Below are 15,562 nucleotides of genomic sequence, written 5' to 3' on the forward strand. Positions count from 1 at the left end.
CTGTGTGCTTGCATTGCTTTAAATTGAGCAGATGTATCCTTATGCCTCTTGAGTGGTCTTTCAATCAGGTAGTGATGGAAAGGATATTCTACAAATGGGGCCAGCCTTGCTGCATTCTTTTTCCCTCTCCCCTAAACAAGTGCAACAGCTGTCTTACCCTGGTCCCCCCACAAGGGGAATCCCTGAAGGATGCTATTAATCATGATTGCCCCCCCCCCCAGTCTCTCTTATACATTTCTTCCAACTCCGTTAATCCTCAATTTTTTTAGAAAGCAAGCAGGTTGAAGAGCAAAGTGATCCTTGTTGCTCAGTACTGGGCTTGACATATTTGGTTTCCCTTCCTTTGGTCTCATTTACTGACACAACTGTGGATTCTAGATCTAACACCGGACCTCCTCTGACCTGACAGACATGATTCACCCAGACATTCCAAACCTCAAACTAACTGCTTGACTTATCTAATTCCGTGAATAGCCAGACAACCTGTGCTCTCTTCTCCACTCCATCAAGTACACTTCTCTTCTCATAAGCCATCTACACGTAAACTGTACTTCAGTAAATGGAATAGATTTGTTTACTAGAGAGAGCAGAATGATCTGGACCCATTCTCGGTTCCAGTTCATAGAGTCCTTGAGTTCTTAGCCCAAATGTTTAATGAAGGAACAGTTCCTTCTACAGTAAGGGTAGAACTAGCTGCAATTTCCAGTTTTCATACTGGATATCATGGATCTTCAGTTGCTTCACACAAACTCTGTAAAGCTTTTCTTAAGGGAACTCTCTTACTTAAACCCCCTTATAAAGACCCTACTCCTCCTTGGGACCTAAATTTGGTGCTGAAAGAAATTATACAGTCCCCTTTGTACCAGCAGCAACATATGATCTCAAGTTCATTTCCTCAAACTACATTTTTAGTATCTGCGAGAAGAATTTGAGATTCAACCCTTGTCATCTCAACCACCATATTTGACTTTTTATAGACATGGTTTCATTACTTACTTAACCCATCATTTCTACCTAAAATAATGTCATAATATCAATCAATCCATTAATTTACCAGTGTTCTTTCCAAAATTTTCAAATAAACGTGAATACCTGTTACACTTATTACATGTTCACAAGCAATTACATTTTTCCCTTCACAGAACAAAAAGTATCAGGAAATCTGGCCAACTATTTGTCTCCTTTTCAGATGCAAAACTGGGAAATCCAGTGACCAAAGTAATATTGACTAGATGGATCACAGACTGTATTTCTTAAATCTACAAGAAACGAGGTCTTGAATTATCTAAACCTTTGCGAGCCCATTCAACTAGAGCCATGGTGATTTCCATCAGTATTCCGGTTAGAGAGTGCATGAGTGATATATGTGCAGCCTCAACTGGACTACCTCCCATACCTTTATTAATCATTATAAATTAGATTTGGTCTCCAGGGAAAGAGCTTCATTTTCCTCAATGGTGCTGAGGAAGATCCTTCCATGAGTCCACCCAGAGTATAGGGTAGGGGGGAACTCTTGTTCCACAGGTTTGAGGAAAGACTGAAGGTTGACAACATTAGATAAAAAGTTATGTACTCACCATAATGTTCCATCTGTGTTGTCCATTTTCATTCTTCTTCAGATAACCCACCCTCCATCCCTGACCCTGGTACTCCTAGAGGAGTGAGTCAACCTAAATTGACATTTCCCTGTGCTGAGCTCTAAAAGTTTTTCCATTCTATTGGTGTACTTGTATATAAAAATATTTCTTTGTGTGTCTAGCAACAAGTAAGATCTGAGGTAACTTGGACGGGTGCATTATGGGTAAGAGAAGAGCTAGAGAGCTTTTTGGTTGCCATGAGCTATTGCAACGGCCTAGTCGGATCCAAAGATCGGATCTTAACCCACAGGTTTGAGGAGGAATGAAAACGGGCACACAGATGGAACATTACGGTGAGTACATAAGTTTTTTCGTTTGCACATTATCAAGACAAAATGTCATTCTTATATTATCTGGAAAAAATTGTATGCATTTATATTTGTGCTTTCAGCTCTTTTGATGAACTACACAGTTTTAAGTCATTCCCAAACAGTAGATGAGAAGCCTTTAAACAAGGTTGATTTTTGAGCGCCAACATAGCCTAATCTGTTAAGTAAAACAGTTTAATGAATTAAGAGCAAAACGGTAGGGAAAAGAATCACTCTGAAATATCTTCCTTTGAATTTTTATCCCTGGGATGACAATTTGCCCCTTTGGTCATGGCTCATGGTATATTGTTGGAAGGCAGGTTTTATTGACCTGTTGTTCCTAAGAAGCCTTTGTTACAGGTTCACTCTTAAGAGTATCATTTTCACTGTTAACCAGGTTGGTGTAATTTGTGCTGAGGGCTAAATCTTTGTTTAAAGATGTTAATACCTTTACTACTGCATCTGGTCCTGAGGTTTCAAGTTAGAAGCTTTTCTTAATTTTTGTCCCAGTTACTCTGGCTGCTGTTTCATCCCATTTAATATCTCCATTAGAGCTCTATATTACTTCTTTTAATTCTTCTATCTCTTTAGAATCTTTGTTACACGGGATCTTCATAAATACTTCTCCAAAACTTAAGTAGTGCTGCATTTTTAGTGGTGTTTTATTTCCTTTGTTTCCCAATTTTCTTTGAACTTTTTTAGGTCATTAATGAATTGCTTATTTTGTACCTTTTCTTTATATTTATCTGCACACCTTCTAAGTTTTTTTCTGCCTGAGCTGATATTTTTGATCATTATTTGAAATGGTGCATGATAAATTCTGGTCTGTTTTGATGTAGTGTATTTTTTTTTTATCATGTCTAAGTATTTTTGATCTGTTTCCTTTTCTATAGTCTTCTAACAGTGATACTTCTAATTTTAATTGCTTTATAGTTTTCTCTGTCCAGTGCTTCCATTGTACCTCTTCCCTTCCTTTCCTTTGTTGCTCCTTTTTGGTAACATTTTAGCAGTTAGTTTAGCTGTATAGTAATGTATCCTGTTTATTTTTTGTTATAACACATGAATTTCTCTTAATAGTTGTGATTACTTTCTTCATCTGTTCTACTAAGCTTCTCTCATTTGGGTCTTATTTTACTGTCTTCTTATCACTGTTGCAGTATTCTTTACAGATGGGATAACCTGCAATGGAAAGCCAAACATCTGGCCATCATACCAAAGCACTGGCTCCTTGCAGGCACTTATATGTCAGACATATATCCTATGTCTAAAGTATAAGGGTATACAAGCACCTAATCCTCAACAACTTTGTTGCCAGTCTGAATTCTACTTTTCCAGTTTAGTTTGCAGTCGTACATTGCTTAGGTACAGCTACGAAACCTTCTAAAGATAAGTGCCCCATTGGGGTGTTTTCCTCCTTTTTTCCTGTGGGTTGTATTACCTTTTTAATATCACCCAGGAAGAAAGAATATGAGTGTGAAGACATATTCCCTTTGAGGGTAGACAAGAGACACACCTTTTTTGTTTTGGTGCTGCTCAAAATGTGAGATTTTACCATCTTTTATACTGAAGACTTTGCATAGCCATTTGTCTTACCTTCCTATTAGTTCAGAAAATCATCAACTGAAGCTTCTGGATCAGGGCTACATGGCTTCTGAATCCACCCATTTAAAAATAAGTCTAAAAAATTCTGTTGTACAGCGTCCTTCGGATCTCTCCTGGTTGGACAAATAATCCAAGAACCATCCGTTTCCACCATCCAGCCCCCTCTGTCCCAACCAAGTTGGAGGCTGGCACGGGGCTGCCTAACCGCACATCCACTAAGGCTGTGCCTGCATTTGCTTTAGACAAGGAGGATGAACTGCATCTAGTCTTTTTGTAAGGACCTAGAGAGATTTCCCATTTTCTGATTACCGAAGAAGTCCCTGGTTCCCTTATTGAAGTCTGGCAAGGGTCTGAACCATCCTCTTAGTTTGTTAGGGATAATGTTCCTTTGAAACAGAAACAGAAGCCTAACGTGGCTGCTGTAACCAAGGATCCACACAGAGTGGCAGGATTTCACTCAGGGAAGCCCCCTCAGGGGTTGGTTGTTCTTTCTTCTGTTCCCTGGTCCTCTAAAGAGGCCTAGAGTTTCTGATTCCATGGAGGAAGAGGTGGACTTAAAGTAGGATCTCAAATACACAATGTTTCTCCACAGTGTGTGGTTCACTCTAAATCTGAAAAAGTCTGTCCGTACCCCTTCTCAGGACCACATTTTTCCGGGTTGCAGGATTCAGACCTTGCCAATGATTACTTTGCTTCCTCCTTCCAGAGTCCTTTCCTTGTCTGCTTATTTTAAATCTGTACATCTTCTGCAACAGCTGCAGGCAGGAGAGCTTCATGGAGCTGAGATTCACAGCATCCCACCATTCCTATGATTCCATATGCCAGGCTCCACATGGGGTAGTTTGTGTCATCTCAGAACTGTTTGGCTTCAACATTGCCATCCCCTGGATCTTCTTATCCCTCTCTTACCTTGCCTCGAGTTCCTCTAGTGGATTCAGCAGATTTCTTTGAATCCTGGCTTGCCTCTTAAAGTCCCTCTTTCCACTCAGGACCTGTACACTTCCAAAACTATAGGGGTCCAGGGAGCTTGGTCTTTCCAACAAAAAGTGGACAATATTACCATAAAACAGATCATGCTCTGTACTCAGTTTAGCTTCCAGGTCCTTTGAGAATTTTTGCAGAAGACACCATGGTTATATGGTACATAAATAAGCAAGGGGGCATAAAATCTTAACTGTCTTTGCAAACTAGCTCTTCAGGCTTGGGATTTTGCAGTCAGCCATCCACTAACTCTGTGCTGTGAGGGAATGTAAAGTCTCATGGCAGGCAACCTGAGTAGGTCCAGGGCTGGTATTCATGAATGGGTGTGTCACAGGGAGATTTTTTTTTCTGGATGTTGTACATCAGTGGGGTGTTCCTCAAGTAGATCTTTCTGCATCTTCTCTGAACAGACCACTCGAAAGCCAGAATAAGAAAAAGTCACTGGAACCACAAACAGCTCTTCACAAAATGCTTTTATTAACATACAAAATGAATAAAAGCAAGTTCAAAAAGTTTGTCAGGCTTCTTCAGGCAAAATTAGTGAACAAACTCAGAAACTTGCATATGTATCATTTTCACAGATACAAGATCAGTTTACTTAAACTTGTTTCTGAAATTCTCTAAGCATGGGCTTTAAAGAAGCTGACACAGTACATGGTAGCAATATTAGAGAGCATACAGAAATGGAAGAGTTTTATTGGCTTCTTCACATAGGGACACATATAGCATTGGGTTTAAATGGGAGTGTTTATTCAGAATGCGTGCTTAAAAAATTTCAGAAACAAGTGTGATAAGTAAAATGATCTTGTGACAGTGAAAATGATATATATGCTAATTTGAGAGTTTGTTCAGTCATTTTGCCTGAAGAAGCCTGACTAGGTGAAAGTTTTTTGAACTTGCTTTTATTCATTTTGTATGTTAATAAAAGTCTATTATGAAGAGCAGTTCATGGTTCCAGTGACTTTGAATTATTATGGCTGTCTTTAAGTGGAGTTTACTGGATTTAGTCGAGTTACTGGCTGTTTGGTCTGAATGACAACACCCACAGTACTGCTCCAGAGCGCCAAGTCTTGTAGCTTGGGAAGTGGACACTACGTTGTTTTCTCGGAAGGAGATGTGTCTTTATGCTTAGCTCACCTCTTCCTCTGCCCAGATGTCCTGCACAAAATAATATGGGACACGCCCGAAATCTTGCTGATGACTCCCTTTTGACCCAGACAGCACCAATTCTCCCTTTTATTTCATGTGATCAGGGGCAGTCATCCCAAGTTACCTCACAGAATGCTTCTTCTCCCTTTTGACCCAGACAGCACCGATACCCCTATTTCATGTGGTCAGGGGCAGTCATCACAAGTTACCTCACAGAATGCCTCTTGCACAGGACAGAGCGTCTCTTATTCACCCTCGTTTAGTCTGCCTACAGTTGACTGTCTGGCTGATAGGATTTTGATTCTATAGATACCAATTCTCTGAGGATGTGCCTCTGGTTTGGGGGGGGGGGGGGGGGCAGAAAATCCCACTACTAGAAAATCCTACATAACTGAATAGAAGAGATTTTTTTTATTTGTTGTCATACTCATAACCCTGGACCATCTTTTGATGGATACTTCCAATATGAGCTGCTCAATTCTGACTTGGCATACTCATCTGCTAAAACTCGTTTGTTGTCCATCTCTGCATGCCTGCCTCTGACTCTACCATTTATTTCTAGATTTGAAGGTAAAACATTTTTGAAAGGCATCCTTCATATTAGACCACTAAGAAAGCCTAATCCTCCTCCTTAGGACCTTTTTTTTTTAAATGAAAATTTGACTCTGCCTCCTTTTAAGCTTGCAGTGTCATCTTCCTTACAGTATTATATTTGGGAAAACTGTGTTTATTTGTAACATTTTCTTCTGCCATGAGGGTTTTCTAAACTTAGGCACTCATGGCAGTTCTCAGTTTTTTGTTTTTTCACAGAGACAGAGTTTCTCTTCGTACCAGTCCTCCTTGTATGCCCAAGGGTGTTAATGATTTGTCTCTGAATGAAAGCTATTCTTTTTCCCTTTTCTACAGAATGATAGAGAATTTGTCATAGTTTGGATCTACATAACTAAGAATCTGATGTTAATCTTCTTTCCATTTATCACTGATGGGGTTCGGTTACGAGCCCTCAGAACCGAGTCGGCCTAATACCAAGCTTGTGCACGCCAAACAACTCTCGAGCTAAGCTTTAACCCGTAGTGCCTTTCTCCTTGTTACCTCAGATCTCAGTTGCCGCGTCCAAGCCAAGCTCTCAGCTAAGTGTAAACTTTTGATATTTTTCCTGGATATTGTCTTCCTTTTATTCCTTGTTGGTATTTTTGATATTTCTTTAACTTTGAAGCTATCTATAGACCTTTTTACCCTTCTGTTTCTACCTTTTTGGTAATTTTCAATAGTACGCCCTTTTTCCCTACCCTTGTGGTAATACCATCGTTGGTATTTCTCCTTTTTTTACCCTATCATTGATATCTGTATAGATACATAGAACTATTTGCCTTAGTTTCCTATCTGACTTGTGTGTATATGTATATTTGTTCATGATGTTTGATAAAGGCACATCAGGGTTTAAGCATTGTGCTTCTTGTAAGGGAAAACTGCCTAATAGTGATTCCCATGATGACTGTATTTATTATCTGGGGGTGCCCCATCTTTCAGTGCAACCCCCTTGTGTGATTTGCCAAAGTTTTAGTCAGCACACTTTGAATGAGCGCAAAAACAAACTGATTCTGAAGTCTCCCTTTTCAGAAGCCCTTTCTGCGATGGATCTCTCATCCCATCCTACTAAACATAAGAAAAGTTCCCACTCTGTCCCCTCTTCACCCTCTGGTGACCAGGGCAAGTCTGAAAAGTCTAAAGTACCAAAATTGTCTTCGGAGCATAAGTCTGCCTCTTCGGCACTGACCTTTTTCTGTTCCGACTGTTCTTTTATCGGCACCTGCTTTGGCTCCAATACTGTCTGCGGCACCTTCTACTGATTTTCCAAAAGTTACTACAGCTTCAGCACTGAGTGCCGGTTCAGCACAGTACACACCTTCGATGCCTACCTCTGTGATTCTGTTTACTACTGAACCTTCTGTGTCTGCTCCAAGTGCCCCTCTGGCACAGGGTCCTTTCACGGTTCCGATAATGATAATTTTGACGCCACTTCTTCCTGTTTCCAAACTTGAGACATCAGTGCCAATAGATTCCACACCACGGATCTGATACTCTCCATCAACAGATAGTTTTCTAGGGGAAGTATATAGTCCGTTCCTTGAATGACCTGACTCCCCATCAGGAGTATCCACTAGATCCACCAGGAGCCTTCTCGAGCTTCAAGTAGTGCGTCTTGTGGATCAGTTGTTGACAGCCAGGGGGATACCCACTCTGTCTAGGACCCATCCACCTGCAGGACCTGGGTTGGTTTCTCCACGGACTCAGTCCTACTCCCCTCCTTTGACCATACCGGTTTCAAAGTCTTCAGCTCTGACATCATTTTTGGAAACCCCCCCCCGTCTCGGCACCTGTAGTAGACCTCACTGGGGCTCCAGGACTGTCCCTTTGGCCTTCAGTCTCCTCTGAACCGAGCCTTCTTCAACTCCGTGATTGGGCTGCTGGCTCTTCAGCTCAGGGTACGGTCCCAAGTATGTCTCCGGTTTCGTCCATGGTGCCGGGAGCTCTGTCTGTACCGATCCTGGTTGAGGCTGCACCATCGGGAGCAGGGTGTGACCCTGGTTCTGAGGTTGTCCCTCTTGGTTCTGGGCTCCCATCCCTCTTCGGGCAGACCTGCTTTCAGAGCTATGGAGAGGGCACTTGCTTCTGGAAGCATTCCACTGATGTCGGAACCCCAGACCTCTTTTTTTCCCCTGAGCTACAGCTGACACAAGCCACTACCCTGGGACACCGGGCAGGAAAGTCGCAGGAGACCCTGTTACAGGGCAGCCCCCCTTCAGAGTTCTCCTCAGAGGCCCCCACTGAGGTGCCCCCCATGGAAGAGATGGTGCAAGAAGAAACACATAGACTCCGCTGAAGAGTCTCTGACAGGGGATACAGATTTCAATGATGGTAAAGGGTCCTCACGGTCACCCCCTGATGGTCTCCTTAGGGGGGACATCCTTGAAACGTTGAAACAGAGGGATGATTGGAAGCCCACTAACCCTTCTTCCGAGGAGTCCATGTTTCTGCAGGCTTTCAGTGCCCAGCCATGTACCTCTTGGTTGACCCCGCCTGCGAACGAGCTAGTACAACTTGTGGTGCAGCATTCCTGGAAGAACCCTGATTCTGTTGAGTCGATCCCTTGGAGACCTGACAAGATACTGTCACCCCCCCCCCCCCGAGGAAAACCCACATTGGTCAAGAGGTTTACCAGTTGATGCTATGGTGGTAGTGGCGGCGGAGATGAAGAAGATTCTTGCCGAAGAGTCATACTGTTCATCTGCCCATCAGAGTGTCCCGGGCTGTGGACAGATTAGGGAAGTGAGTTTTTGCTTCAGTAACTTTTGTCGTACGTTCTCTGAATTACTTGGCACATTTTACGAGGCTCCAAAGAAACTTGGTTTCCAAACTCTCTGGAAAGCTCGCAAGACAGGTGTCTTGACGGGGTAAGAGAAAAAGTTGCCTCGCAGCTCATAACCCTGGAATCAATCTCCAGTTCTGTCCATGAGTTGCTCTCACTTGCAACTGAATGGGCATACCAGGATCTACCTCTGTGACTTTGTGGACCCTTTCAAGTGTTCCTTCCTTAACGCTCCAATTGAAGCATCTTCCCTTTTTGGCCCCAGGGTGAAAGACACCCTGGCCAGGTGTGAGAAGGATGATAAGAACCCTGTCTGCCGTAGGTCTACGTTTTTCCAACCCACAACGTTCCTTTTCCAGGAACCAGAGGAACGGAAAAATGTGGCACAAAAAAAATCTCGGGGTACTTTCCGTGCCACAAGTGGCGATGATACCCCCAGGTACAGAGGGAGTAACAATTCTGGAAGACTCTCCCTACTGAGGCGGGAAGGGGGGGTCTGCATAATCAAAGACCCAGGGATTCTTTCTCTGGGCAGCCTTACCAGCGGTCCTGAAGAGTGGCCCAATTGCTTTCCTCTGGAAGCAGTCAGGGAATGTTTCTCTCTGCACCACGCTGCCTGGCATTCAATAACTTCCGATCGTTGGATGCAGAAGATTATAACCAGAGGCTACACCATTCCCCTCATCTGTTATGTCGACCGTGGATTCTGGACCTCGTTCCACACCTGATTTCTCACCCCAAGGGTTGAATCACCCGAACCTATCCAGTGTCAAGCTGACAGCTTGGTTTCTCCACTTCTGATAATTGCCATGCAGGATAACCTTCCCTCACCTGTACGTGGCATTATCCTGGCCTCACACAAACCATCCACCAGAATACTATATCTAGACAAATGGAAGAGATTCTCTAATTGGACTAAGAAAAGAAGGCTAGAAACATACTCTGCTCCAGTTACAGCAGTCTTACAATATCTGTCAAAAATTTGCAAGGATGGAGCTGCAGCTTCTACCATATGAGTAAATCTAACCGCTATTTCTAACTTTCATGATGGGTTTTGATAATTCTCCCCTCATCTCTCTTCGGTTATGCAAAAACCTTTCTTAAAGGGATCTCGCACAGTAGGCCTCCAATCAGACAACCTAGAGCCATGGACCCTCAAGTTAGTTCTTCAGTCTTTAATTCAACCTCCTTTTGAGCCTGCAGCAAAGTGTGACCTCAAATTTTTATCTTGGAAGTCTCTTTTCCTGGTAGTCATCACGTCAGCCAGACAAATTTCAGATCTTCATGCATTATGCATTAAAAGGCCCTATTTAATCTTCCACAAGGACAGAGTATCACTCCGGACAAACCCCTCCTTTCTCCCCAAAGTTATTTCAGATTTTTCCATCAGTCAAACCATTGACTTGCCAGTATTTTTCCCAAAGTTTATTAATAAAGGGGAATGCTGTCTACACCCTCTGAATGTACATAGACAGCTGAGGTTTTATTTAGACTGAACCAAAGCAATACGTAAAACTGACCAACTTTTCATTTCCTTCTCTGGACCTGGAATGGGAAATTCCCTCTCCAAGGTGACTTTATCTAAATGAGTAAGGGACTGCATACACCACATCTATTCACTTGCGAAAAAGCGTATACCACAGAATGTTAAAGCCCACTCTACCAGATCTGTGGCAACTTCTGTAGCCTTCCATTCAAGAGCCTGTATGGATGATATTTGTGCAGCAGCCACATGGGCTAACCCCCACACTTTTATTAATCATTACAAATTGGATGTGGTCTCCAAAGGGAGAGCTGCCTTTGGCTCAGTGATGCTCAGGAATGTTGTTCCATAAGGGCTGCCTAAGGAACACAAGGTAGCTTGGGGATTCTATCTCATCGGTGATGAATGGAAAGAAGATTAAAAACATCAGATAAAGAAGTTGTCTTACCGTAATGTTCCATCTGTGTTGTTTTACTTTCATTCATCACTTTCCACCCTCCTTCCTCCTCCAAAGGCTCCTGGGGGATGCTTTGGGTCCAAGTGGTGAGTTAGGGCATTTGTGCAGAAATGGTTTCTGCTTTACTAATACTGGGCAAACTCGATCTGAGGTAACAGGGAGAACAGCACTATGGGTAAAAGCTTAGCTAGAGAATTTTGTGGCTGGCAAAAGCTTGGTATTAGTCTGACTCTGTTCCGACAGCTCGGAACCAAACCCCATCAGTGAAGAATGAAAGATTATCAGCAACACAGATGGGACGTTATGGTAAGACTTAACTTCTTTTTTTTTTTACATTGACACGACTAAAAGATATGAAGGAAATCTGAGCCACATTTTCTTTTCATTCCCAAGCAAACTCTTCCTTCCTAGATTTCTAAGGCCATTTCCTTTTGCTGTTCTTTTCATGGTAAGCAGCTTTCTTCTGTTCATGCTCATTCCAAGACTGTGGCCTCTTCTGATGCTTTTTTCAATGGTCTGGATACTGCATCCATTTTGCAAGCTTCTACTTGGTCTTCTGTAGCTACTAAACATTATAAGTTGGATGTGATTTCTAAGTTCTGCTAGGGCCATGTAGTCCCCCCCCCCCATTCTGTTCATTAGCTTTTGTACTCTCCCATTTATAAAGAATACTGCAGCAGTGATGAGGAAGAACATTGAACAGTTGTTTATGAACTTATCATAGCAGTAGATGTCCAACTTCTCACTGTTGCAGTATTCTGTACCTCCCTCCTTCCCCATGTGTTTTTTTTTCCTCTGGCCAGTATCAGACCACCTTGTTATCTCTGTACCTTTTTCTTGATCTGTTAGTTTCTGTGGACTACATTTTTATTCTGCTATGGGCAGGGGGTGCATCCTCCCCCTAAGCCTGAACTAATCTTGTTATAGGAATGTTTCCATGTCTTGAGGATTCTATACTGCCTTTTTTCCAGTGCATACACCAGGACGTGGCACTTGTGTCCTGGGACCTGTGCACCCATTTTTTTATTATTGTTATTATTTTTGGACCTACCTTTCTGCAAGACATACAAAATGTAATGTACATATCAGTGTAGTCTTAATGAGATTTTGTAAAAATTGGGTCCATCATGTGAAGGTAGTCACCGAGACATGAAGATGAAATCTGTTTTAGACATACAGCAGTGTACTGTCTTTTCTTGCTGTATGTCTTTTCCACTTGGCCCACATCATCCCTCCATTTGCACACCATTGGGAGTTTTGGAATCTGACCCAGAGATATTAAAACTTGTAACTGGGGTCAGATTGTTTAAAATGGGTATTAGAAACAGACTGCAAGTATTAGCAGCACAGCATGGTTTATCTTAGAGGATTAAATTCAAAAGTGTAAATGTGTACCACTGTAACTTTAAGTTTAAAAAGAATATGTATTGCGATATTGGTTTCATTCTTTTTAAGTGTTGGTGTACATATTGCATACTGATTTTTTAATTAAATTCAAAATATTGCTACTGCTGTTTTGCCTTTGAAGCTAACACTACAGTCTGAATGACACTTTTAAGCTAATTGTTCCAGTGTTGCTCTATGAAATTGTCTTGAATCATTCTAATTTGGCGATGCAGCACCTTTATTTAGAATGAACCAAAATGGCCAGAAAGTAAGTAGTTAGGAGACTGCCTCTAACCCCTTTACGCAATGATCATTTTCAAAGAGGATAAGCAGTTCAATTTGATGACATGTATGTGTATAGTAATTAAATCAATACGTACCTTTATTTATTGTATGTGTGGTAGTTCTATATCTATGCATTCTTTTCCAGTACTTTATTGAAATGTTGATTGCATGTTTTTCCCCCCTAAGGTTCAGGCTATCCAAGTAAATCGCAGGATAATTCATTTACACCAAAAAATGATGATTCGTTAGTACAGTGGATGTCTTGGAATGAAGCCAGTAATTCAGAATCTCAAGAAATAAATAACAGTTTAAATGCAGCAACACCACTGGGTATATACTTGAAATCAAAAAAATGTTTTTCTAAACCTGTATTAGCTGCTGGAAAGCCTCCTATTATCCCAGTTGATTATGAAAATCTTGAAGTCACTACGCCAAGAGACTCTCTGAGTGGTGATGAAAACAGTTTAGCTGTTGAAACACTAGACAAGATTAAAAAAGCATTTTCTGAAACTGGAAGCAATCTCTGCACTCTGATTGGTGACAGTAAATCCTCAAATTTACTAGAAGCTCATGTAGAGAACTCTCATGTTGTGGAAGAATTTAAAATGCATCAAAGTGAGAGCAGTTTTTGTAAGAAAGCTTTTGATGAAGATGGAACAAGTTCAGTAATTGAAAAACAAATGGAAATGTTAAAGTGCTGTGACAAACATGATCATATATTTAAAAGCAGTGAGTCTCTTGTGCAGAATTCAATCACTGAACTCTCAAGTAGTCTTCTAAATGACCTAACAGAATCTCAAATTCTGCCAGAGAGAGCATTGCTAAGTAGTCCAGTTAAAGAACAGCTTCTACATTTGAGTAATGCTGCAGAACAGTTTGTGAACTCTCAGGAATGTTATTGGAGTCTAAGGGGGACTAATGAAGTTCAGTCTTCTGTGCAAACTGCTGAAGATAATCAGTTATGCAGCATAGTAGTTTCTGCAGAGGAAACACTTCATACATCAAGTGGCCAGTCTTGTAATGCATTAGAATACATAAAAATCCAGAAAGATACAAAAGCTCATCTGCCAGAAGCTGTAGAAACTGTTAATCACCATCGAGGCAAGGTAGCTGAGCATATACAGCGGTTTAATAGACTTTCTTTAGGTGACAGTGATTCAAGTAAAAAAATAAAGTCCCCTCTTAAATTTCAACGTACCCCAGTACGTCAGTCTGTTCGAAGGATTAATTCTTTGCTAGGTTGTAACAGACAGGTGGAGTTTCAAAATGCATCTATCCGTCTGCCTATTAGAAGAATTCATTCCTTTTTGGACAGTAATACACAGGTGATGAGGACTGGGATGAAATGTGAAGAAACGTTTCCTACCACATCATTGGTTAAATCAGGAATCTATGAAAGTGCTTCTTCCTGTGCAAAAAGATACTTAAGCAATAGTGCATATTCGTTGATGCAGTCAAATGACACGCAAGATGATGAATCCTTCCCTTTAAAGCATTGCCATAGTTCAAAGAAAACTTGTATTCCAGAGCTCATTTCCTCTTCAGCAGGTACCCCAGAAAGTCTAAAGATCGTCAAGCAGATGAACCTCACTGTATTACCAAAAGCTTCAATATTAGAAGACTTGACCAATCAGAAAGAATCAAAAATAATTGCAAGGTATTCTGGATCTTTCAAAAATAAGAGTACAATTCGGACACCACAGAAGACCCCTAATAAATTTACCTTTAATCAGTTTTCTGACAAAGAAAAGTCACGATATAGAGGGTCACCAAAATATCCAATTCCTTCAAACAGACTAGTAACTACTTCAAATTCTATTGCTTTATAAATAAGTTAATATCCGTAATATATGTGCTTGAGACTGGTTTAACTGTTACTGTTACTGTATGAATGAAATTAATTATTTGAGCAGTTTATATTATTCATTTTAAAACAACTGCATGACTGTCTAATGCGATTATGGTAAGAGTGCCTTTTGCAAAGACGTATTTTTATATTTCTAATTTAAGTTCTTATCTAATTATTGTAAGTTGCAATGTTTTCATACAGTTGTGGAAAACGGAACCTGTTTGAGTAATGGTTACAGATGAATTGTTTACAGTCCTCATTTTTTTCCGATATTTATGTTCTTGAAACTGCAACATTTTCTTTTTTTTTTTCCTTTAGACCAGAGCATATTATTTGAATAACCTTTTGACTTTTTTTTTCAAATTTCACCATTTCCCATTAGATGTAAAATATGGTTAATTTGGTTTTAACTGCTTTTCTGGTTTTGCTTTAAACAGGAAAACCATCAAAATGGAAGTCTTATTACTGAGACACCTTTTGCATAGGTGTACTTAAAGGGAAAAGACTGTAGACTTGAAACTTGGAGATAGTTAAATGCTTATTGTGTTTTTTTGCATTTTATAATTTTAAAAATTCAGTCAGTTAACTGAAACTTTAGTTCTCTTGCTTTATATTCTATGCCTTATTTTAAAGGTTTGTTAAACAAGGTTTTTATTCATCTGTTCTAAAGTATGGGACCTTTAGAAATTCATTTTTGGAATATGACCTCATTCAGGAGTTTTTTGTTACTGTATGTTTTAAGTATCTTAAGTCATATTTCTGAGAGGTATGTATATACCTGGACTGGTTACATAGTTTTATGGTAGATGTTTTGTTTCCAAAGTGTTGGATTATAATATTGAAAGAGTAGGCAGTAATGCTTCTTGCCCTGTAAAAGCAGCTTTTGTTATAAGCTGCACTTACCAAGGAGGCGTATGATGATTGTTTAGATTAATGTTGCAATATTCCTTGCATGTGGGACTTCAGCTGCAGAAGGCCTTACATTCTGCTTGACTTCCAGAATTTGTCTCCATTCGCCCTCCTTGCCGAGTGAATGTCTGCCCCTTACAGACATC

The 15,562-nt window shown here is 40.8% G+C and overlaps 1 protein-coding gene across 2 annotated transcripts in view; it reads left to right on the plus strand.

Moving 5' to 3' along the window:
* The window catches only part of LOC122804250 (rho GTPase-activating protein 11A-like), a 1,502,515-nt gene extending 1,487,689 nt beyond the window's left edge, over positions 1-14,826 (plus strand). For both annotated transcript variants that reach the window (XM_044074009.1, XM_044074010.1), the window contains one exon: positions 12,845-14,826. In XM_044074009.1, the coding sequence (XP_043929944.1) occupies positions 12,845-14,487 (1,643 nt within the window). In that variant the 3' untranslated portion in view covers positions 14,488-14,826. The remainder of the gene's footprint in view (positions 1-12,844) is intronic.
* Positions 14,827-15,562: the final 736 nt, after the last annotated feature.

Source organism: Protopterus annectens, chromosome 6.part0 (assembly GCF_019279795.1).
Source record: "Protopterus annectens isolate FY-2018-M chromosome 6.part0, PAN1.0, whole genome shotgun sequence".
Taxonomy (NCBI): domain Eukaryota; kingdom Metazoa; phylum Chordata; order Ceratodontiformes; family Protopteridae; genus Protopterus; species Protopterus annectens.